The 26,465-nt window shown below is 39.4% G+C and overlaps 1 protein-coding gene across 4 annotated transcripts in view; it reads right to left on the reverse strand.

Annotated features, from left to right (window-relative positions):
* The window catches only part of NFIC (nuclear factor I C), a 1,851,273-nt gene that overhangs the window by 167,983 nt on the left and 1,656,825 nt on the right, over positions 1-26,465 (reverse strand). The window contains exon 11 of one of the 4 annotated variants that reach the window (XM_044054105.1): positions 10,912-10,997. The exons of the other annotated variants lie outside the window; for them this stretch is intronic. Within the exon in view, the coding sequence (XP_043910040.1) occupies positions 10,912-10,997 (86 nt within the window). The remainder of the gene's footprint in view (positions 1-10,911; positions 10,998-26,465) is intronic. 4 annotated transcript variants of the gene reach the window in all.

Consider the following 26,465-nt stretch of genomic DNA (forward strand, 5'->3'; position numbering starts at 1 on the left):
GTGTGTGTGCGCGCGTATGTTTTTGTGTATGTGCGCATGTGCTTATGTGTAAGTGTAAATGCATGGATGAGTAGGGGATATTTGAACTGTATTTATCTGACTACAGAGAATGTACATTACTGTGGCTATTTTCCTTTAATCAATGGATGAAAGTGGATGAAAGTGACTGAACAATGGTATCATTTGATTATGTGCAAGTGTGTCTGAAATTCTTGAGGCCATTATTTTCTTAATTGATTACATACATCTCAGGTATAATTCTCAAAAAAGTGCCTTAATTGGTTTATTAAACAATAGATGTAACTTAAACCAATCAGATAAGTATAGGCTTGAAACAATCAAGAAGGTGAATTTGAAACAATAGGTATGTTTTTCATGGTCCTGACAAACAAAGGGGGGGCCCACAGATTGAAAACAACCCAACAGTGCAATTAAAAGATACACTTCATCTCTCACTCCCCCAAAGATATGAAACTGGGGTACCCTATTTCTCAGGCAACTGCTCATCATGTACCTTGTAGTTGCTTCTTATAGTAGTGTTGACTTCTTCTGTCAGCTACTTTGCTGCCCTTCACAACTCTACTCTTCAATAGTCATTAAGCACTACACTTTCTAAAATGCAATATGTATGTTGGATTTCAGCTTTTTGCTAGAAAGTTTAATTCTATCTCCTCTGCAGCATTACCTTGGGAGCTGTTTCAAAAAGTTCTTTTAATTGCACTACATCAGCCTGCAGAGATTTATGTGTTCTAGCTTCTTATGTATAGGAAACCCAAACTGTCATTGTTTTGTTTACCATTTTCTTACAACAGCAATGTGTCCTTACTGACAGCAGCTACAGATGTTCAGAAGGTGGCCATACAGTGCATTCTAATTAAGTATGTCCATTTATCAGTGTACTCCCAGACTGCTTCATCTAGGTGACATTTTGCTACATATACTGGAGAGTCACTGTTTTTATCCTAATAATGTGAATAAAAATGACACATTCTTTTTTTCACATCAAAGAAACAAAGAGTTTTGGTGCTTTGGTGATTTTTAAACGGAATGTGATGCACTGTAAGTTGGCAAAGAAAACATTTTCATGGAAGGGATATGCTACGCAGGGTATGGCCACATGTCTAATGTTCTTCAATCTCTTCACAGTGTATATCTGCATTTTGGTTTCTTATGAGTCTGGTCCATACTTTCATGAAGCCCTATAGCATGGTGAGAACTTTCAGAACCACAGCCATTTTCTAATGCCTCCCAGGTCATATATATTAATAGAGATTGCTAATGAACTTTTTTTGTTTTTGTTCGCTGCTTCTCCCACTATCATATGTACATTCAGGTACTAATTAGAAGTGAGTCCTGCTAGCGCTTCTTGGTCTAACATTCAATCCTGTCAAAAAACAGTATCATGATATAAAAGCTTACCACAGCCATAAATCCTAGAATGTACTCCATGCTGCAGCCATCTTTTATTTCTTCCTCCTGCTGCTCTTTTTTGCTAAGTTGCATAAACTTTATGGCGCTTTTTCTGTCTGCCTTTTTGAAGTTATTGGTACAGAACTGTGAAATGGTTAAGGCAGACAACTACTTTAAAACTGTCTATCAACACTGATGGTTGATGCTAGGTCCCCTAAGAAATGTCAACACATAACCTGCCACGAGCAAAATGTTCAAGTTAAACTCAATGAATAGTTCTCCTACAGGAACTGAAGGTGACATCAGGGTAAAAACAGTTTTTTTTTGCAGTGGCATGTCCCTCTGCAGCCCTCAGGTGGGAGCCTTTAAACCCACCCCTTTACCCTACAGAAAAAAGTGAAACACCCTGCCAGGGTGAAAAAAAGCACACACGACGGTGATCCTGTAGTACATCTGATTCATGAGCTGCCATTTGTTGAATGGTATAATTCCCTTCCTGTTAATAAATGTCTGCAGTCACACTGACAGAACTATCTTCCACAGGAAACTTGACAGTTTTTAGTACCAAATTACAGATGAAAAGTGATACACAGGTTATAGTCAATGTCTGACATATATACACACAGCTGTACTTTATGTATAATACAAAATCATATTTTTTTCTTTCTACTAAACTTGTTCCACTGCATGACAGTTATTCAATGAACATCCTTGCTGTTTGTTGTCTTCATAAGTGTGTGATGCATCTAAGATGCAGTTTCTACGCCCACAGCTAAATACAGTTGTTCTTTCTGCAATAAGCTTGATAACATCACTGGTTTTAAGAATAACAGTAAGAATATGACGTTTATTTCCAAATTATCTGCGGTGTGATTAGTTTCTAATACATGCAGTGAAACCATGCTTTATAACAGCACATTGCAATCCTAGCAAGCACGACTAAAACAACTCATTATAGCTAGGACAAAGAAAAAAAGGCCAGAGCTGATAAGGCAAAAGTCATCTTTGTGTGTATGTTGTTTATTTAGAAAAATACTTGTCCATTAAGGTGTAAAGAACTGCTGATAAAATTTTTCTTAGGAAACCTGAACAGAATTTTAATGACAATATAATTTCACGAGTAGGTAAGTTATAATGTAACAATTAAGGAGATCTGCAAACAAGCAAATGGCAATATTCAGTTTACTGCACACATCACGTGTAAAAAGGGAAAGACTGTATGGACAAGAAATGTATAAGTGCATGCAAACAATACAGAGATGGTACTGAGTAAACCACTTCAGACATGACACAGACAGCTGCACACATGCTCTGTAAAATCCACAGACAGATCTGGTAAAAAAAAAAGACAAATTAAAAAAGTAGTAAGAACTAGAGACTGGAGAAGCAGAGGAAGACAGTGTGACATTTGTATCTATTGATTTTCTGCTATAAAGGAATAAAAATGGTTTAATATATTATGTTGGAGTGAAATCTACATGTCCTCCTGATATCCATAGTTTTTTTTTTTTAGTTTTTACTGGTATTCTAGTTTCCTCACACCTCCAAATTGTCTAGTGAAAAAATCTGCACCCAGATCTCCCCTCTAATATAACCTCTGGATCTGTAGGATTAACCAGGTTAAGGAAGCAATAATGCCTAACAGGGTGTGAGTTAATGTGTATTAATGCCCGCCCAGGGGTGTTATGAGACCCGATGCTACAGGTGGAGGGCCTCTACACCCCTGGAAGGGCATTAATTACACATTAACACACTGCCTGGAGGGCATTATTGAGCTTAGAGAATGGTCTCTCTGTAAAATTGTTGTTTTATTTATTTATTTTTTTATTACTATACTATTTTTTTTTATATATTTTTAATGTAAAATAGTTCCTCTGCCTAATTTTTCAAAGTTGCTGTAGTATATGTAAATGCTGTTAGAGGAGGCATTTTCCATCCAAAATATATCATTTTTTAAAAATATCTAGATATTTGCTTTATTTTATGGTCCCTTACTGCTAAAATGGTTTCTTGACAGTCATTAGGGATTGAAGTAACTAAATAATGACATACATTTGACTTTCAAATTTTATTTCCTTCAGAAAATTCATGTTAACACAAATCATGTTATTTAATTTACTTTTTTAATTTTTTTAAGTACAACATTTAAAATCTGTTCCTATTTTTTAAGCTTTGTACCCCCTGTATTTCCCAGATTTCTTGAGGTAAAGGGTCGAGAGGTAGGCAAACATCTTATCTGCTTCTGCCAGTGGTCCATCAACCTCACTGTCTTTCCCTTACTCACACATACACCCCTCCCACACACTTGCACTTCAGAAAATGCATGCTAACACAAGTCCTATTATTGAAGCAACTTTTCTGTTTTGAGCCTTCATTCCCCCTTCATTTTAGGTTTTATTCAGTTATCTGTATCTTAACAGGTGAGAGGTACATAAGCCTACTTAATGCTGCTGCCGCCAGTGTTGGATCACTCTCACTCCACTTTCTTTCTCACTCACAAAAGCCTCGCTTTCATGCAAGCAAGCAAGCGTTCGCATGCACAGACAGAAACATAAACACACACAGACACACACACACACACACACACACACACACACACACACACACACACACACACACTTTTTTCTGTTATATTTAGTTTTACACTCACTAAACAGCAAAAGAACTGCTTACCGAGTGTAAAATAATGCTTGATCGATCTCACTTTCACTCACATGCATGCATACACTTACACACAGAGACATAAACACACACACACACATTTTTCTTTTAACCCCCCCTCTTTTTTTTTTTTTTTTTTTTACATTTTATACGCACTAAACAGCAGAAGTGCTACTTAGCGAGCGTAAAATAACGGCAAAAGTTTTTTTTCTCTTTGAGCTCCATGGCAGCTCAATATGCTGCCATGAAGCAGTGGACTTGTTTTTCAGCGGGCATTACTTGTACAATAATACCCTGCTAGACAACATTCATTCTCCAATCAGGTTCTGATGTACAGTTCGCCCATTTTCTAACGTGCATTTAATTAATTACTTAATGCTCATTCCAGGAGAATATGTTTTCCATTATCTATTATAAAGCTAAAATATTTAAAACTTTTATTTTTTTTTTTTGGCTTTGCATTGAGCTAAATAAATTAGATGACAGGCATTTGCATGGATTATCCATAATACCACAGGATAAAATACTGATGTGACTTATCACTAAGTCATACTAAGACAACTGATTGGCTGAACTCTTTTGCCCCTTCAGGCTGTCTGAGAAGCCTAAACAACATTATTCAGTCCTGCTCAACAATTAATAACTTTATTATTTCAAGGTCACAGCAACCAAGGGTGATGAGGCACCAGGGCTCTTTCACATCAGTTTTTGGATACTTGGCATAAAGGTCTGCAGCTCAGGGCCTTGACCAGGGGGTAAACTAAACATACAGGAAAGGAAGGAAGAAGTCCCAGCAGGTGGCTGATGATTACAGAACTGCTGGGGTGGGGGTAGTAAGATGAAAGAATACAAGTAGTGGTGAAAGAAGATTTAACGGGGAAAAAAGGATGAAATTTCATATATAAAAAACATAACTGGCTCCCAAATCTGATTGAGATGTTTCCATCTGAAGGCCATTGAACATGTTACAGTTAATCTGCAAATTAACTGTGTTTAATTCCCCAGGATTCATATACAAAACCATGTGCACACTACTGTACTTTATTACAGTGACCTTTAATGTCAAGCATGTTTGCCTGCCCTGTGTTAGGCTTCTCTGTAGCAGAAGTTCTGCTCTATGGATGACACAATCTCTCTACAAGTTGAAGAGATCTGCATCACACCTGCACAACACAGCTCTCTGCTTCCACACTCTGAATAAAATTATGTGTGCTTATCCTCAAACTCAGGTCACCATGGTAAAACTAAGTAAGAAATTTGTAAAGTGTCAGATTGCTACAGTTAACTATGGGCTACCTCATAGTAGTGGTGAGATCCAAGAGATGCTGATAAGATGCAAAATGATAGAATGAATGGATATGTAAATGGATTCTGCACAAGCAGTGCATGAAGAGATACCCATGTTATTGTTTTGAGAAATAGCCAAACAAAGACTTAACATTCAGTCATTATTACTGTGTTATATATTTATGTGGCTGTCTACCTACAAAACAGAGTCCATATCTTAGTCAGAGTATATTGCTTTTATTCACAATATCCACTAAGAAAATAACTGCATAAATAAAATGCAGTGCCAGTGGCTCAATAAGTAGCACACTCACTTTAAGTGCTGGAAGGCTGTGAGTTCTATTCCTACTCCAGGGAATTGCATCAACTGACAGGGAGCTTGTCATAATGGTTAAGGTGTTCACCTTACAGACACAAGGTGCAAGGTTTGATTCTCACATGAGGTAATTAACTAGGCTTAACATGGCCCATACGGGCAGTTAAGCCTAGTACTAATAGGTTCATAGGTAGATACTAGGCTATCTGCCCTAGGGCATTTATAAGCCTAGCCAGAGTGTATTTGGCTTCCGCCTCCCTATTAGATTAGCCTACTGTGCCTCTGTAAAGTAGGTCACAGAAGGTACCCTTTTAAGATTAGTTTACTGTGCCTCTGTCTAGCAGGGACACAGAAGAGATCCCAGGGGTGAATTTGCGATTTCCCATCCACGCTTCCAGATTTCGCTTGAAGAGGGTCAGTGAGGGGCTATGTCTAACATGAATTGGGATTCTATTCCAGAGTGAGGGGAGCCTCTGGGAAATGAATCTGTCCCTCCAGCATGTCCTATTTATTTTTGTGCTGATATTTAGGTCAATGGAGCATGTAACTCTAAGGGACTTGGATTTTTTGAGGTGGAGCATGTCCATTAATTCTGGGTTTGACATGGCTTTGTACGTCAGGCATAGATCGCCTCTGAGTAGGCGGTAAGCAACTGAGTAGAGCTGGAGTTTCTTTAGTTGAGCTGCATAAGACATCTGTTTGTAGCCCATGATCCTCTTGGTGAGGTACTTTTGGGGTCTCTCCAGTTGCTGCAGGTGTCGGGTAAGGTACATCCCAAAAGGGGCATTGTATTCAATTATGGGCCTGATGAGTGACATGCAGAGGGGCACAATGACCTCTCTTGATCTAGATGCGAACCCTTTCGTGATAAGGTGGGCTATATAGAAGGTCTTTCTAACCACTTTGGCAACGTGATTATCAAAGGAGAGATTACTATCTACGTTGGTCCCCAAATCTCTAATTACTTCTTCCGTGCCAATGGATTACCACCTATGTGGTAATTTGTGGGCACCTTGTTTTTCCCAAAGGGGATGACTATGCACTTTTTAGCATTTAGCTTGAGGCCGTGGCTCTGGCACCAAGCATCCGTCTCTGTGAGACCCTTTTGGAGGATGCTTGTATCAGCTGGAGATTCGATTATGGCCCCCAGTTTGCAGTCATCTGCGAACTTTGTCAGCCTTAATCCCCCCGTGTTAGCCTGAACCTCAGAGAAGTATATACCGAACAAGAGAGGCCCCAGAACTGAGCCCTGTGGGTCGCCACTTGTAACTGGTTTGGATTCGGACATGGCACCTGCGATTCTGACCATGTGGGTTCTATCTCTGAGCCAGTTTGCAACCCATCTTGTGATATAGGGGTTATTTAAGCTGGTAAGCTTATTTATGATGCCCAAGTGGGGTATTGTGTCGAAGGCTTTTGCGAGGTCCAGGTAGGCTGTGTGGACTATCTTGCCCTCATCTATGGCTTTGGTAACTGTTTCAAAGAAATCAACTAGGTTTAAGAGGCAAGATCTGCCCTTAACAAAGCCAAATTGGGTAGGGTCCAGTGTCTGGAGGCTCCCAATGTCTTTGTTTATGAGTTCCATGATAATACGCTCCATAGCTTTACAGACCAGACTAGTCAGGTTTATGGGGCGATAGTTTCCGGGGTCCGTTGTGGCACCACCTTTGTGGAGTGGGACCACTGTTGCTGTACGCCATTCTTTGGGTACATATCCTGTAGTAAGGCTAAGTGTGAACAGTGACAATGTGAGGATTCAGTTCTTCTTGGAGCTCGTGTAAGACCCAGCCTGGGACACCATCCGGTCCCATAGATGCTGTGTTTTTTGCTTTGGAGAGGGCAGCTTTCACTTGTGCATCTGTGATGTCAGGGAGGTTACATTCAGTTGGGATAGGCATTTGCTCCTTTGGGGGGGGAGAAGTTTGCGCTGAATCTGTCTGCCAGGATGTTGGCTATGTCTGTAGGTTCGGTATATTTTGTACCGTTATGCAACAATTCAGAGCATATCTGGGAGTTTCTGCCCATGTTCCTGACATAACTAAAGAAGGCCTTGTGATTATCTTTAGTGTCTAGGGCAATTTTTCTTTCGAAACTGGCCTTTGATGATTTTATGAGGGATTGAAGTTTCTTGCTAATATTGATCAGAGATGCCTTCCCTTTTTGGGATTTTGCTCTGTCATGTAGTAGCTTCCTCCTTCTGTTGTATAGTTTATTTATGGCCGGGGTCCACCAGACCGGTCTCCTGTTTTTGGAGGAGTGAGTCTTGGTTATATTTGGGATAGCACGATCCATGCATTCCTGCAGGTGCTCATAGAATGCATTTGTAAAGGATTCTGCGGATTGGGCTGTATTATCCTCTGGCCCAGGGGCTTTGAAGGATTCCACCTCAGTCTTGAAAAGTGCAAAGGTGGCTTTTGAGAAATTCTTTACAGTGATTTCCTTGGCTGGGGGTGGGGACGGGATATGGATGTCCAGGGAAATTTGTTTATGGTCTGATCTTACCAATGAGGGGTTTACCTCTGGTGTGGAACATTGAGTCCCCTTGTTGGTGATGACCAGGTCCAATATGTTGTTCCCTCTTGTGGGAGCGGTGACCAGTTGTTCCATTGCGTTAGAGTTTATAAATTCAAGAAACCGTTGGGCGAGGGTGCTTGGGCTTGAGTAGTTTTCCCAGTCAATGTTTGGGTAGTTGAAGTCACCCAATAACATAGTGTTTGGAGAGACCTTCATATTCTCCAGTGTTCTCAGGAATGTCAAGTGGGGTTCCTGTAATAGGGAGGGTGTTCTGTAGCAGGCTACAAACTGAAAGGCAGTTTTGCCTGCTGTTAGTTGCACATGGATGGTTTCTGATGCTTCATGCAGTGCCACTAACCTGGAGGTGTAGGTGTCATTGATGAATATAGATACTCCCCCTCCTTTTGTGCTTCGGTCCGAGTTTTGGGGCCAAAACGCATGGTATGAGTTATAACCTGGTAGTGCTGGGGTGCTCTCAGGAGCCTTGAACCAGGTTCCTGTTACTGCACAGACATCGATTTTCTCCATACTGAGGAGAGCCTCGAGTGCGTGCATCTTGAGGTTTAGACTTCTGGCACTGAGTAGCATTACCTTTAGTTTTTTTATCGTTGGGTTGTCTATGGAGGTGGGTTTGTCCTTTGAGCCTTGCCTAAAAAAGGCACTATGGGGGTGGCAAGAGCCTTGGCCAGTATACGAAAGCCTAAGGGTGACAGGTGCAAGCCGCCCCTAGCGAAGCAACGTGGCTTATCGAGCATGTCATCCCAGGCTGACAGACACTGGATCCCCTTTGAATGACACCAATACTTTAGCCAATTGTTGAAACTGATCATTTTGTCTTTATACTGTGGCATCATTCTTGGTGAGGGCAAGATGCTACTCAAGGTCAGGGTCATACCAGCCTGGGCTACATGGTTAGAGAGCTCCTCTATTTCTCTTTTTATGTAGTCCAGGGAGGTACGTCTCAGGTCATTCACACCAGCATGGACAATGACGGAGTCATACTTGTACTTGCTTTGGAGTGACCTGAGTGCTTGCATTATGTGGCGGATCCTGGCACCCGACAGGCAGCTTACAGTGACCTTCTCCTTGTTCAGTCTGGTGAGCGGGACGTCAGTGTGCCGGACAATAGAGTCCCTTATAACAAGTGTATTTGGTGTGTTGTTTGGCCTTAAGGGCTGTGACTGTGAGGCACACTGATTTTGTGAGATATGTGATTCGTGGGTATTGTTGAGGGGGTGGCTGTTGCTTGGAAATGTGCTTAGGAGATGTTTGCTGTTTAGGCAGATTTTTATTTAGAGCCTCCGAGTATGTTTTTGTGTGTTCATGTGTTGGGTATCCAGATGCAATAGGTCTGTGTGAGACTGGATTTGTGGTGTGGGTGGTTACCTTTTCCTCCTGACTGACTGTGCCAGTCTTGGGTTGAGAGAGCTCTGCCTTCAGTTTGGCTGTGTAACTGCATCTCTCACATGTATTAGAGTTTGTTGGAAGGAGGAGAGGGTTGTCTGTGTACATAAGGCAATTGCAACATTGCCTCAAAATTCCCAGATTCACCAGCTGGACTGGAGAGTAACCTTGAAACTGACCCTTGGACATACCAGATTAGTATAGGGAACTGTTTTTTTACTGATCAGATTAGGGAAGGGAACTGATTTTTCACTTGATCAGGAAGGACAAATCGGGAGCCTAATACTTATGAGAAGTCAAGGAGGGTGTAGTGCTTTAGTTAGTTAGTGTTTCCTTATAAGAGCTGAGCAAGTGCAGGGCTTTAGAAAGAGAATAGAGTGATTGTATGACCTCTCCGTATATTAACAGACTGTTTTTATGGCAACCACACTATTGTCACAAGCAGTGCACCACTGACATTAAGGCATTAGGAAAAGGATCTAGTAAATAACTCCATTCTTATTTAAGTCACTGTTGTAATAAATTGAAAAGTAAAACAGCAAACAGCCAATACAAAACAACAGGTGCAATGCATCAAAATTAACATACTGCTGAATTTTCCAAGAAGGATTGTTAGGTCAAATACAGTTGTAATATGCAAGTATCTCCAGCATGCTTATTTGATGTTTGGTATGCTTCATTGCTTATATGAGTTTCCTATAACTCCAGAGTGGACCACTGTGGGCCTACAAATGATTTTAATGTGGAGAAAATAAATGTATTGGTTAGCAGATGGTTTGGGAAATAAAGATACTGCTCAGAGCAATGTTTTTATGTTTTTGGTCGCACCAGTATAAACAAGATTGGTACTTTACTGTTGTGCCAGGTTTATTGCAGTCTCTTATTTTATTTCCACAAGAAATCAAGATTCACATATTAACAAACAGAAAAAAATATTCATTTAATTCTATCCTGACTACCAAGGCATCAACATGGAGGCAAAACCGGATACATTGGAAAAAAAGGCCCTGTTATAATATAGCAACATGTCAACAATATTTTTTTAGAAAAACAGATTTATGCTTAATGTTGGCTAGTAACAATGCCAAATGTAACACATTTCTGAGGTTCCAGATCTCACAGGAGATGCATACTGGCTACCCTCTAGTGTATTTACTCTTAAAGGAATGGTATATCTCCTGTTCGTTCAGACACACTTGATAAAATTCTACATTTCAGCATTTCTTAATGAATAAACATGAGCCTAAATTCAATATATACAATATTTCACAATATATCACTAAAAATGAAAAGGAAAGAAAACAGAAATACCCTCTCACCCGAAGACAGGGGTTGTCTCTCCATGGTGGGTGTGGAGGTGCGCTGGCAGAGTGGTGTGGGGAAGCCTGCAGGCACTGCAGTCGGCCTGTGAATAATTCAAAGGCTTCAGTTTCCAGCTCTGTCATTTCCCTCACTTTTTATAAACAGGTATATTCAAACAAAGTCATTAAGAACAAGAAGATTACTGCATTGCTTGACATGCTATTTATATCCATATGGCATCAGCAGACCATTCTAGTTTCAAAGAATTACTATCTGATCATTTGTGAAATGCTGTAGTAACCAAACACAAGGGAACCATCCCACCAGAAAATATGGATCACATACAGACACAGCAGCACAATAGCTGTATTGTTTTGAAAATGCACAACATGCAAATTTGTTGTAAACAGTGGGTTTGGACAATTAATGCACCTAGGGAGTGAAACACCCAAGATATCTTGAGTACCACTGCTTTTGTCAAATTATGGAATAAATCATAACTGTGAAAGCTTTCTAGAAAACTGTCCCTTTTGGAAAAAGTGAGTCAGTAGCTCACAACTAGGGTACGTCCTTGCCTAATTCATATCCCCTTCCCCACAAGAAGAGTACCATAATTAGGAGTACACAATTTGCCATCATCCACTCTAGTCATATTTCTGCTAGTAGATGACATCCTTAATCATGTGACTGTCATGCTACCCAAGGTGACATTACTACATTGAACTTTGGCATTATATTTCTGTAAAAATATGTGGTTCAGACAATATGCTACATTCTGCCATTGTTCCATCTTCACTGGCATTTTGTATGCCCCTACAACCTAGTTCTGGTTTAAATTTAAAAATGTCTGGCATCTTGCTGATGCTGCTGAGATTATCTTCTCTCTTACATGGTACACTAAGGAAAGCCAATGATTATGCAGAGTCTGCTTCCATTTGAAATGTCAATATTTCTCTCAGTTTAGGAACACAAGATGCAATAAAATATAGACAATGCTGAAAGATGATTGGTGAACAACCACTACACTTATGATACAACTTTACCACAACATGAAAGATGAACCGAAAACCGACAGAAACAGTAGACTTACACACAGCAACACATATATCTAAAAGGAACCATTCTGCAATTAATATGAGTAATTTCAGAATATATGACATTATTTTATATTTAATTTTCAGGTGGCTGTACCTTAGAAGCCATTATGTGTACTTGTGCCATCTTCCATACAGGATATTTGTTAGTCTAGGAGATGAAGTCACATCCTGAAGCAACCACAAGGTTCAAGCTTTATGTTATCCCAGCAGAGTACACTGGCTTTGTTTTGCATGTTCTTCCTCAGACTTATCAAATAAAGTCAAAACGAAGGAAAGCAGTAGTGGAGAAAAAGGCTTAAACTGTCAATGATGTCTCTCTTTCCTGACATCCTATTTATAACCAAGAAGTGGGTAACTGAATAATTGATGGTTTATGTGGTGTTTCAGATCTGAAGGATAGGGTAGTCTAAGTGACGCAAACATTCAAAACATCCATTTTTCCACATGTGGTAGTGGTAGGACTTTCCTTCTGTCACCTTCCAGCAACTTTAGGAATTCACTGATAAGCCTCCTCCCTGTATATTAGTTTCTTGCCATTCAGTTGACGTGTTAGCAAGGGGTCAGCCATGAGAATGACAACACCCTGCTACTTAAATACATTCTGGAAGTAACCCCCTTTTCCCTTCTATCACTATCCACTACCCTCTAGTCCTTTCTGCAGACTGACCTGCTTGTAGTGATGTCCATGTCTTCGAAAAATGAGTACAATGTGCAGACACCAGGGATGGTGAAAAAAGAAATATGACTTGCCAAAGATCTCTGTAGGGCAGTATTAGAAAACACTATGAGCTGCTGAGTTATGATTTGTCAGCATCTGAAATGTTTTGTAAGGGAAATGTGCTTTCCACATCTCAAAACATTATGTTACATGTTACTTAGATCATAAATGCCATGTTATTACCAACGTCAGGCAACTTAGACAAAAGGGGAAAAGTGTGTTTTCCTCTTTTATTTTTTTTTCTTTTCTCTAAGTATGTGCATCATTAAGGCTAGTACAGTTAGAAATTGGAGTCAGGGTTCAGGGAAGCCTCTGCAAAAACATCTTCCACCACATTCAACACAGGAGGAATAGCTAAAGGCCTATGCTGGGGTAAAAACAAGAACTCCCTAAGCCTTTTCCTGGAGTCAGAGTAATCCTGGCCTTCCCATTTAAAGTGCTCCCTCATGGAATGCAAAGTCTCTGAAAATGAGAAATCCTCAGGTGGAGAAGCTGTAGGAGTGGAATCATCCACATCAGAATCAGAATAAGTAGGATACTCCTGCATATCTTCCACAGAAGATTCTGAAGCCTCTGAACACTGTTCAAAACTATCAAACTCCGGTTCCACCCTAGGCCTCTTATCAGGCGGGGGCATAGAACCCCTAATCATAGTAATCAAATCTTCTGCCATTTTAAGCATATGTTTCTTAGGTACAGAACCGAAATGCTAGGAGAAGCCCCCACTGAAGCTGAAGTAGCCCTACCTCTCAAAGAAGTTTTGGCAACAGAAGGAGGCCCTAACTACCTTGGGAGAGAGGGAAGAACAGTCACCTGAGAAGCCCCTCAGCCTGGCCTACCTCCTGAGAAGGCACATCCTGTAAGAGTATAGTTTCTGCCTGGGACTCCATGGAAACTCCTGGCAAAACCTCCGGCTCCACTGAGCCTTCTAAAGAACCGACGTCCGGGACTGCTGGTTCCTCAACCCTAGGCTTCACAGTTTTATCCTTGCGCTTCTTGGAGGCGGGCGTGGAGCATCCGACGGCATTTTATAATTGCAACGCTTCCCAAACACTAACCTGGCACAGTCTAACCTCCTCTTAATAGTGCGTTTGTTAAACCTAGCACAAGAGCGGCAACCAACAACGTCGTGCTCAGGCCCTAAACAAGGTATACACAAGGTATGATAATCCCTATGAGGTATCTGTTTCCCACAAGAAATACAGTTATTCACTTTTCTGACATCCGGTAAAATACTGAGGCAAGAAAAACTAAAATGTTCCCTAGCGGGTACTTAGCCAACTCTGTTTCGGTCTGAAACTCCGGTTTCGGAAATATTTCAGTACGCCAACCTGCACTCGCAAAACTGCTTCTGCATCGGACCATGCGGCAAAAAAGACTGAGGATATGACGTCGGTCATGCGCATTAGTACCCTGACGTACTGACGTCAGTCTAATGCGCCCTGACCGACGTCAGCCTTATACTCTGGTATTCGGGCCGACTGGACGCGGACTATACCCAATAGTCAGGACTGCAGCAATGGAAGACGAAGAACATATGCCATGTTATTACCAACGTCAGGCAACTTAGACAAAAGGGGAAAAGTGTGTTTTCCTCTTTTATTTTTTTTTCTTTTCTCTAAGTATGTGCATCATTAAGGCTAGTACAGTTAGAAATTGGGAGTCTGGCAAATGAGTCCCCACACTGGGAGGAGCTCGGGTTGTAAATCAACGCTAATGCAAACATTATGAATTAACAGTGTAACCCTATTTTTGGAGGTTGAAATATTTTGAGTTTACATTATTTTAAGGTTTAGATATATGGGTTGTGCATTTTTCTTCTTAAATAAGGGAGATGTGATATTTTATTATAGATCTCAGGCATAACATAGTTATGTCATGTTGTCAGTTACAGTAGAATTGTTGGAAATGTGAATAAAAAAAAAAGAAGAAACATTGCAGTGTGGAGGGTGTGACGTTCACTCCTTGAATTATGTTATGCACCTAGTTTACTAATAAAATTGAACTGTAAAATACGTACTACAAAATAATAAAATAGAAAATAGTAGGTAGTCCCAAGTTGAGTTAAAATGGAATATCCATTATTAAAACACACAAAGAAGCGATCCTAGTTGCGTATAATGAAAAGCATCAAAAACATTCATTATTTATATATAATAGAATCAGGTTATTTGGAGCAAGGGAGTGGTTACAGTGTGTGGCTCTGTTAAGGGCAATAAAAGCATTAAACTCATTCCTTTAACCAAGTCCCTCTGCTCCTTAGCACCATAGTGTAAACTGAGACTGTGCTACCTCAGAACTAAAACTAAAAAGCTAGAGACAAATTAAAATATATAATATAAGAACAGCTTATTAAGGCTAACCTACTAATCCAAACTTCATTAATAAAGAAACTAACTCACTAACAAAATGACTAATTAACTAACAAAATGTAAATAAAAGCAACAACGCCATATTTTTTTTTCACTGAAAAGCCAGTCTCCTAAAACAACTGCCTCTTCAAATAAAATGTTACTATGGAAACTTAAATAAAATAAATAAATAAAATATTAAAAAAAAACTACTATGGAAGCTTCACCCTAGCACATAATTAAATACTAGATACAAGACTAAAGTTTGTATTTTGATTAGCTGATAATCATTACTGCAGTTCTAAAAGGACAAGAACTATAATATGCAAAGAAGAGCAAAAAGTAGAACAGTTGATACCAGCTAAAACAAAAGTACAAGTCTCACAAGAACACAGTTCATAAAGGCCATAATATCCTCAGTCTTATTTGATATGCTTTTAAATATCAGTTGCAACAAACGGTTCCTTGGCAGGCGAGAATCAAAAGGAAAACACTGTCTTACTTTGAGGTTTCCTCTCTCAGTACCTGGCTAGCAGTAATCACTCGCCTGCCTCACTTAGCACCACATATTTCCCAACTAGCTTTATTAGCTAGTTTGTGGAGGTAGGATTCACCAGACTTGACAAGCAACAGACAACAAATGGTATACTTCCCAGTAAATCGTCCATTATAATGAACTCTGTAATATGAAGTGATGTAAGCCATTCTAGCTTTAACCATTTCCATATTATGTGAATTATGTCAAACATTTGAGTGCAAGTGACTTGCCCAAAGCAGAGGTCCAAGCACAAAATCCTTACTATAGAAGTGTATTCCCCACTCAACTGTGCTAATGTGTTGTTGGCTTGTACAGGCTCCATATCAAATGATGCTTTTTGGGATTCTCCACTCAAAAATGTGTCTGTCAGTCCACCCATTCAGCAGCTGAACAGGCTTCCTTCTCAGCCGTCTACTCAAATGTCAGCAAAAGGGTGTCAGCATAAGCAATGGGGCTTATCTTCTGTAGAAAATGTCTGGCCCTTATCATCTGATTAGCAGGAGCGAACACTTTGTGAACGCACTTGGAGCACTGGATAGCCTAAAGGGTAAGGCAGAGAACTGATAATACATACATACAAATATTTCAAGCATGGGCATTAATGCCCTTCTAGCATGCCAATATGCCAAAGCACCTGTTCCCATAATAACTTTCCAGGATATTCTTAAAAATATCTAAAGTAGTATTTGCTTTAGTGTATTTTGGTAGTCTGTCCCATGCATCAGCTGGTCTTTTAGAGAACCAACTGCTACATTTCTCATTCCTATAGAATCTTCTACACAGGTTGTCTGATGATTCTCTACTACTTTTTGATAACCCCAAACATTCCCAGAGGTAGTTGTCTCTAAATGCCCTATATACCCGAATAAGATCTCTTCTTAGATACACTGTACAAATTCAGATATTTTAGTCTTTCATAATAACTTATATTCTCACATCCATGGATGCCTTGGTATATTTCCTCTGTACTCTTTCCAGTTTACTCATGCTTGTTTTCTTATAAGTTTTCCATATTTTTACTCCATACTGAAGTTTGAGTCTAATGTAACTAACAAACAATGACTTCATCATTTCTGATTTCCAAGACTTTATAAATCGTTTTATACAACCTATAGTTCTATAACTATCATTAACCAACTGGTTGATATCATTAGAAAAACTCAGAGCTGGATCTATTATACCCAGGTCCTTAAATGAATCTACAGTTTCAATTACTGTGTGCTGTATTAAATATTCACCGTTCAATTTATGTCTCCCAAATCTTATATGCTTAGTTTTTGTTGTATTTATCAGTGCATTATTCTCCTGTGCCCAAACGGTCAATTTAGTCAAGTTCTTTTTCAGACATGTGTTATCTGTAACACATGAATGAAATCAGTTTACCCAATTCCAAGTCATCTGCATACAGACAGACGGTAGAACACCTCAGATGAATATGTTAGGAATGTGAACCTTAAAAAACATGTGATATCTGGATTAATAGGAATGTGATGATACCCATCTTTTAAATCTAAGGGCAATAACAAACTTAAATGAGGAATAATGAAAGGAGGAAGGTCCTCCCATTGCCTTCTGTAGCCTTGGTGAATCACATTCAAGACCCAGTTGTCTGCAAAAAAAATCTGTTGCCAAAGAGAGAAATGGTGATTCAGACTTTTTGGGAGGATTACGGGACTGTTATTTTGACTTATTTGACTATCTTTTGTTCTGGGGGGGTGCTTTATTTTTGGAACCTCTGTGGCAATGATTTTTAAAATTCTGCTTACCAGCACTCTGCTGGGACTATTTATTTTTTGCCAAAATTACAGGAGGGAGCAGACAATCCCATGGAACAGAAGGAGAGCTGAGAGATTCCCTGAATTAGCTTTTCCCTCTCATTACACTTTCATTGACTTCTACAGCAGAAGGTCCAAACACAAAACCTTTGTCCAATGGAGATTTCAAAATTCCATTTTCAACATCTTCTGGGAGGTTTCGAGAATGAAGCCAGGCAATCTCTTTAAAACAGTTCCAGTGGCAGCAAACCTGGAGATAGTATTCACAGAGTCATAAACACACTCTAAGCAATCTTTAGTAACTTCTGAAAAAGAAGAAACTAAATTATACAAAGATATCTCCTCACAAGAGGAAACTGAAACCAAAACATTCTTCATACCTTCACAGTTAGTGAGGATAAACTTCAACGTATGACCATGATAGTTTAGAATTTTAAGAATAAAAGTGCAGAAGCTTATACTTTTCACCAAACTTATCAAAATCCTTTCCATCCTTATAAAATGAACAGGGATTAGAATTAACAAAGTGTTTAGCAGCAGCTGGATTCACTAAGGCTATAGCTGATGGGTTAGGTCTGCAATTGATGTATAAAAACTTGAAAGACTTGAGGAAATTTACAAAATCTACTTTTTTAGGGGCAGCAGGCTGACTGTCAGGGAAATTGCAGGCTGTGACAAAATGATTCTCCAAAGCTGGAGGGATAGGTGAAGGTTCTGGAAATTCCAGTAGTAACAAATCATATAAAATTTTCCAAGGGATTGAAAAACTTCACTATTCTCCCACTGAAAACATTGATTCATCCTGGAAATAATCTCAGAGAAAGTGAATCCCTCACAGGGAGAATCATATACTGCACTCTCTTCAGAATTTGAATTAAAAAAACCTAAGGAGAAAAAATGCATCTACCCCTTCACATTCCCCTACAGGTTCAATTTCTTGGGCCTCTTCATGGAAAGAGGAATCCCTTTTTCTTTTACTAGAAACAGCGTTATAAGAAGGGTCAAGAGCTTGTACAAGATCCTGAGCCAGGTCTAATAAATGATGCCTGTCTACAGTAATTGAAACAAGACAAGACAAATGTTTGGCTTTCTTTCTCTTTTTGACAGGAATTTCTGAAGAAACAAACCCAGTATTGACAGCACCAACTTCCCCAGAGATGGGCACAGCATTCTGGATAAGCAGGGGCTCATTCTCTACCCCTTCTCCCAGGACACAACAGTGGTTCTCCCTTGTCCACTAAAGGGACCCCAACAGCATAGTGGGTATGTCCAACTCATGGTCCATGGGGGCTGTATGGAGTACACCAGAGGGATCCGAAGAAAAATATTAGTTTTCTGATGAACCAGCTAGAGTGGTCTGAGGAACTAGTTTTGGCTACAGTACGGTCACTCACCTGTGGCTGAGGCAAATTATCAGCCTGCTGTTGTAGGAAAAGCTGCTTAACAATCTTTTTCTTTTTGTGGATGGAGGAACTGGCACACTGTTTCATGGTCAAGCCAAAAATGCTGCATGTTTAGCAGCAACAGTCAGTAAAACAGGAAAGTAGAAAAAAGGTTACTTTTCCCTGATGAAAAAAAAAACTCGTAAAAAGCCCTGTACAGACCCCAAAAAGTAAAAATAACAATTTCTCCACAAAAAAGTTTAAACAATTTTTTACCACAAAAATAAAACAATAAAAAGTGCATAAAAGTCATTAGACAGTCAACAAAAACATCATATTCTAGCTTAAAAGTTCTTCTGTTTTATATAAAGTAAGTTTTATTTAAGAAAAAGGTAAAGTGTAATTTTTTTCTCTGAAGGGAACTTATCTGCCTAGCAATGGAATAGCTTTAGCCAATCTTTGATCATTGAAAGCCCACACAGGAGCACTTATCTTGGTGGCAAGGAAGCTCCAAAGGGCTTGGTGCCCAAATCTGACTTTTTAGTCAGCTATTCTCGAGATGAATAATAGTTTAGACACACAGAAGGTGCCCTGAAGCTTTAGAAGCTGGCTAGGTGTTATAACCTATGCAGGATATAACTCATATAGCTTAGCCTACTGCAGCAGTGATCACAATGATGGACAGCTTTTGATACTGCACCAAGCATTAGGTTAGTTAGTGGAACAAATTTATGATGCTCACAGAGCCCAAACAAGGCATCATCAGGCTTATTTACCACTATTTCTTTGGGCAGCAGTTCCTGTGGGATCTTAGTAAAGTACGCCTGTGGGATGTACTCAACACAGCAATAACTAACTGAACAGTCCCTGTTTTCTCACTACTGAATGGGTTAAACATTTCACTTTCTGAATATTCTGCCTGGCAGGAAGTTATTCTACAAGATGCAGTGTAATACAATCAAGGACAACAAATGGTCTGAGAAACATTTTATGCAAGCAGATCCAGTTCTCCTGTGTTTCTGTTACCTGAAATGGAAGGCACAAAAGGAGGTACCCTAAAACTGAGCAAAAGACAGAAATATGTTAAGAATATCTAAAAGAAATGACTCACTCACCAAAAAAATGAAATGTTATAATGAGTCAATATATACACTATATTTTCAGCTGTGATAGAATATGAAGAAGTTGTTTTTTTCAGGAAATAGAGGCATTCAGGTGTCTTGTATGACACTAAGCTCCAGGAAGATGCCCAATCGTTATTCAAACACCATGGATGGAACAAGATTTAAAGTACAAAAAATATAGCTATTACAGATTTACCATCCTGCAACGAAGACCTGTTGCAGGTAGAAGGCTAATTAATTCACTAGACTTTTTGATTACTGAAACTGGGAAGAAAAGGAAAAAAAAATCCACAGTCACCATTTATATAATTCAGCCACTATATTTTATTTCCCTATTATTAGAACCTTTTCACAGTAAACGCTAATTCACTTTAATGTTATGGTGGCTAACTATAGACTTAACATTACTGAATACCACCTTTTCTAGATTCTCTCGCTCTATCACTAGGCCCAACAACAGAAGAAAATAATATTCCTGGAAAGAAGACAGATATAAGAATGATGGGGAAAAGGATGCCACTAAGCCACCTCAAGCTTTGGAGACCATTTCTAACTTGCAGTGTGCTTTGTAAACTCATGGAGAAACAATGAAATAGCTAGTCAGAGAACGCAACAGAGGAAGATCCTGTGGAAAAAAAAATACAAATGAGCTCTTACGGCTGCTTGAAGGGAAGTGCCCTTTTAAACCAAAAGGCAATTCAATACAAGCAGCTAAACAGTCACCTGGAAATGGTTTGCTTTCGCATACAGTCACTGAACTTATTAGTTATGAAGCAGACAGTGTTGGACATATTTCCCAATATCTTTGATATCTAAGATCACTTATTGTAAAATTCTTCTCCCTTCATCATTTTGTATGAGGATAAAAACAGTGGCGTGGATCTTCTGGTTTAGGGCAATACTAGACATAATGTTGGATATCAAGGTTGGAAAGGTAGAAAAATAGGTTCCGTATTATATGATTGAAGACGCATTCTTTCGAATGCGTCTTGATCGAACTTGAAAGCATGAAACGGCAAAATACCGAAACAGCATATAAGCAAATTCTTTCCCTGGGAAAGAATTCACTTGTCCGCCTTCGTTATTTTGTCATTTTTGTCACTGTAGTGCGATCTCGGAGTTGGTATATTTAACTGGGGGGGGGGTGTGGGGGGCGAAGCCCACCACCTTATCAAATGTTTTAAAGTTTTTCTTTTTCTTTTTTGGAACAGTGATTTTTTTCCCTGGGGAAAAAAAAAATCACTGTTCTAAGTGTTTGGGATTGTAAGCTTTCGCTTACATGGGGTCGATAAATCAGCGTTCGTTTTTTTAAGCATTCGCTGATTTAATATCGATCCGAAAAATACACCCTGCCTTTATGAAAAATAGTTTAAGGCTGACAACACAGAATGGCCTGAGGTGAAATTCTTCCAGCCAGTTTGACTGCCAGCAGGAAGGCTGTTTTTCATGCTAGGACCTTCAGAAGTGCTGAATAAACTGTTTCAAAGGGAACATTTATTAAACGACTTCCCAGATTAATGTTACTACCCAAAGAGAACATTTATGCAACATGCAGATGCAAATCTCATCTGACAGGTCCTGAGGTCAAATGAGTATACCAAGGAAGGCACAAAGACAAGGTTGAACAATGTGGCCCAATGGACAAACAAGGCAGATTTGCTGAAAAAAGCACAGAAAGCTAGTCCAGGATATAAGAAAATTATACCTGACAAAGAGATGAAGAACATGGAGATATAGGTAGCCAAGAGAGGTCTGAGGGTTCACAGGCTGGGAAAGAGGGTACAAACTGTATCTGTATCTATCTATCTATCTATCTATCTATCTATCTATCTATCTATCTATCTGTCTGTCTGTCTATCTATCTATCTAGTAAGAGATTATCAAAACATCTGGACTAAATAAAATAATACTGCCAATTACAAACATAATTTGAATGTACATTTCTGAAACATAATAGCAGGTCCAGTATATTCTTTTGAATAGTTATTCAAATATGCACAGTTCAGAAATCAAAGTAAATGATAAATGGACATTTGTCCTAAAATGTTATTTTTAGTAAAAGGCAAGCCCCCCCCACTCCACCATCACCCTGTTATATAATATATCATCACCAAGATCATCATCTTATACAGAGCCATATATCCCTTACCCTTGTCTGGTGACTTGTAGAATGAAAATTTAGTATTTTCACAACACCATAACCTGAATTCTGGGTATTGAGTATTTGAGCTTCAATAATTCACATTATGTGAATAATATCCTTAAATTACAGAATATATTGAGCTACAACCTAAAGGGACCTTTCTGAAGATTTAGAAAGCATCATCAAAAAAATTCTTTGGCAGCTGCAGTTTAGTGATTTTTTTTGAATGAAACAAGTTGTCTGAAAGTCCATTCAATCACAAGTTTATGTTTTTGGATGGAGCAAATCTCCCACCATATCACCATACAAGGGGAGCGGAACTGTCCCCCAGCACTCTTGCTCAAATACCTTAAATCCCTGATTGATGTAATGTGGGAATACGGAAAGTTCTATCTCTAAATTGATCCTTTTAGTGAATTAGATTTTTGATGAAATGGTTAAAGATCACAATTTGAAATTTGCGTCATGCATAATTCAACTACTTCTACTTATCAATAAAACACTGATTTCACATAGTAAAAGTGGCAACTCAGGTTTCAGCACATATCAGATGATGCCAAAGCAACTAAACAACACAGTCACAAATATTTTCTGAATGATTTGAACTTTATTATTTTTTTGAAAGAAGTTCTTCAATTATTGTCAAAGTTGCTAATGCAATAATCTGTTTAAGGTCTGAGTGACCCAAACACAGCATGACTTATCAAGGTTTGATCCAGAGTATGTAAATATTGCCCTTGCATACCTTGGCAAGACAGTGGTTATTGCTATTATACCACAAAACTGTTTAAAAAAAGATTGTTCTCTTTTTAAAGAAGTTAGTTGTATGGAGGAACTCTATGCTATGTATGCCTTATATGTTGTGCACAAATCTCCAATACGTACTGCACATCTGCATGTTGGTTAAGGCGGGTATATATATATATATATATATATATATATATATATATATATATATATATATATATATATATATATATATATATGGATCTACTTCATAAAAATGAAATTTCATAACGTTGAATTTCATAACATTGAGACCATACCATCAGAAATTTAAAACACTGAAAACCCAAAACACTGAAAACTAAGAACATTGAAATTGTGCTTCATAACATTGAAAACTACATTGCACAAGTAAATAATATCACCTCCACCTGCAACAACACCTAACTAACAAACACACTTTCTACTACATTTCTGCAGAGGGGCAAGCCTCCCTGCACCCCCCCCCCGTAAATTAAACATATCAAGTCCAAGATTGCACTATAGTAGATAAAAGTTAATTTCCTAACCTCAGTGTAATGCTGTAGTAGAAAATTTGTTTTGTTAGTTAGGTGTTGTTACAGGTGGACAGGATGTTATTTACATATGCATTGTAGTTTTTAATGTTATGAAGCACAATTTCAATGTTCTGAGTTTTCAATGTTTTGGATTTTCAATCCTTTGGGATTTAGATGTTTTGGTCTCAATGTTATGAAATTCAACTACGCACACATATACATACTTGCCTGGACTGTATGTGATACACTACAGTGGTTAGCAGTCTTATGTGCAATCATTAATGTCAGAAAAACTTTTCTGGCACAAGAAGATGAAGATAGTGACAGCCAGAGAAGTTCTCTTTATGTTGGGATGCAGCAATCTTGAGGTTATTAACAAGGCTTTCGACACCATCCCCCATTCTGGAATTATAGCTAAACTCACTAAACTAGGTATAAATCCCTACATCACAAGATGGGTTGCCAACTGGCTCACTGACAGAACCCACACTGTAAAAGTTGCAGACTCCAAATCCGACCTCAAAGCAGTGACAAGTGGAGTACCACAGGGTTCCGTCCTGGGACCTCTCCTGTTTGGCATCTACTTCTCTGAAGTACAGGCTAACACAGAAGGCCTCTGGCTAATGAAGTTTGCAGATGACTGCAAACTAGGAGACATAATCAAATCCCCAAATGATGTGGACATCCTACAGAAGGGCCTCACTGAGACAGATGCCTGGTGTCAGAGCCATGGCCTCAAGCTCAATGCCAAAAAGTGCAGTGTCATCCCTTTGGTAAAAACTCTGTACCCATGAACTACCATATAGGCAGCAATCTACTTAACACCAAATGCGTGATAAGAGACCTTGGGACCCAGGTGGACAGTAGTCTCTCCTTTGATAGTCACATCGCCACAGTAGTCAGGAAGTCCTTCTACATGGCATACCTCATCATAAAAGGGTTCTCATCCCCTCTACTCGTCACTCATTAGACCCATTATAGAGTACAACGCCCCATTTGGAATGTACCTCATAAGACATCTGCAGCAGCTGGAAAGGCCACAGAAATACCTCACAAAGAGGATTACTGGCCTCAAACAAATGTCCTACACTGACCGCCTCAAAAAACTCCAGCTTTACTCCGTAGCATATTGCCTACTCCGAGGTGATCTCTGCCTAACATATAAAGCTATGTCAAACCCAGACCTGTTGGACATGCTACACCTAAAGAAATCCCAATCCCTCCGAGCTACACGCTCTAGGGACCTAAACCTTGTCACCACAATAAACAGGACACACTGGTGGGATAGATTCCTGTCCCAGAGACTTCCTATACTCTGGAACAAGCTACCCATCTATGTCAAGCAACGTTCTTCATTAGCACTCTTCAAGAAAAAATCTTGATGAGTGGATGGGAAATAGGAAATACACTCCGGGGATCACTTTTGTGTCTCTGCTGGACAGTGGCACAGGAAAATAACTTTCTTGGGTGGCACAAGCTATGGAACCTTGCTGGCTAGGCCTCTGTAGGCCCTTGGGCCGATAGCCTAGTACCTACCTATGAACCTATAAGGATGATGTCAAAGTACAAACAAAAGAAGAATGAGTTCAATTACTGTCCTATTTTCTGGTGTCTTTCCAGGGGGGGGGGATTCAATATTTGTCAGCATGGGAGTACATGGTTAGCAAACCATATTGCTTTGCAAGGGATGGTCTGCACCTGTCTCCCCTAGGTGTCCGAATATTGGTTAAAACTTTATCTACCCCCTTAGTGACTTTTTTGGCAATGCCAAATTGGCAAACCAACTGACACAGCAAATAAAACCCAGAGAAGCCTTAAGGTGTTATTCTCAACATTAGTATCTTAAACAAGAAACTCCACACTTTACAAGCTCTCCTTACACTGGAGAATATAGATATCTGTATTGTTATGGAGACATGGTTTAAGTCCCCATAAAGTACTGTAGCAGTGCAAGGCTTCAGTGCCTTCCACACATTTAGACCATCAGCTGCAGAGTCTCAATATATATTAGCAACAAGCATAACTCTACATTGGTTAAACAGGACATTGCCCTGAAAGTTTCCATCCACAAATCACCATAAACGCAGCCCCATACAATGTCCTATCAAGATATAAGTCACCCTCTGTCTCTCTAGAATCCTATAGCTCGTACCTAGAACTACTGGAGACATTCACCATTAAACCAAATACCCGAGTCATGGAAGACTTTAGCTGCCCCTCTAAAGACTGGGAAAAACATTCTGCCTCATATTCGCAGGCACAATGATTCCTAGACTTTATTAATACAAACACCCTTTACCAGAGGTTTAAACATACTGGACCTGGTACTCAGAAATATGGGAGAACGCTGCCCCCCCCGTGTCACATCCTTACTGGTGAGGTTGGACCACAAAGCTGTCTCCTTTGAAATAAAAATCAACCAGCAAGCCTTGCTACAGCTAAGAACTATTCCAAAGTAAACTACATACTATTAAGTAATAGTTTGTCAAAATTCAACACCCCTCCCAACCTCCGAGTTCATAACAACCTATGCAGAATAGTTCAAATAGACCCTGTACAACCATGTAAATGGCTGCATACAAGCTGCTGTACCTACTAGAAATAAGCCCAAAAGAAACCCGAAAAACAAATCACAGTGGTGGAATCCTAACCTTAGTAGGGTATATAACAAAAGGAAAAAAAATAATGGAAAAAATCAAGAAAAGCAACTCCAATAATGAAAGGAGCTCTCTTATTACAATAAACAGGAAACAAAGAGGTCTAACTAAGTCCAACAAAGCCATTTACAAGCTGAAGATAGCCTCATAGACTAAAGACAACCACAGGGCCTTTTACAGCTATATTCGAAACCTGAAAGGCAGCATACACCAGTGTGCTGAACTGGTGGTCAATGGTGCCACCTTCACTGAGCAGAGTTACATAACGAATTTGCTGGCTGACAAATTCAGCTCAAACTTCACCCCCCCCGCCTCCCCCCATGAAATACTTACTAGAATGACTCAAACAACAATCAACAGGTAGCAGGTCCTGGCAGTGCTCATTAAGGCCAAAAACACATCACCAACAATACCCGGGATGTCTCCTAAATAGCTTGAAACATGACCCATCAGGACCACTTGTGCCACTTTTCAACTATAACCTCAAAACAGGCTTTGAACCA

The sequence above is a fragment of the Protopterus annectens genome, chromosome 13.part0 (assembly GCF_019279795.1).
Source record: "Protopterus annectens isolate FY-2018-M chromosome 13.part0, PAN1.0, whole genome shotgun sequence".
NCBI classification, from domain to species: domain Eukaryota; kingdom Metazoa; phylum Chordata; order Ceratodontiformes; family Protopteridae; genus Protopterus; species Protopterus annectens.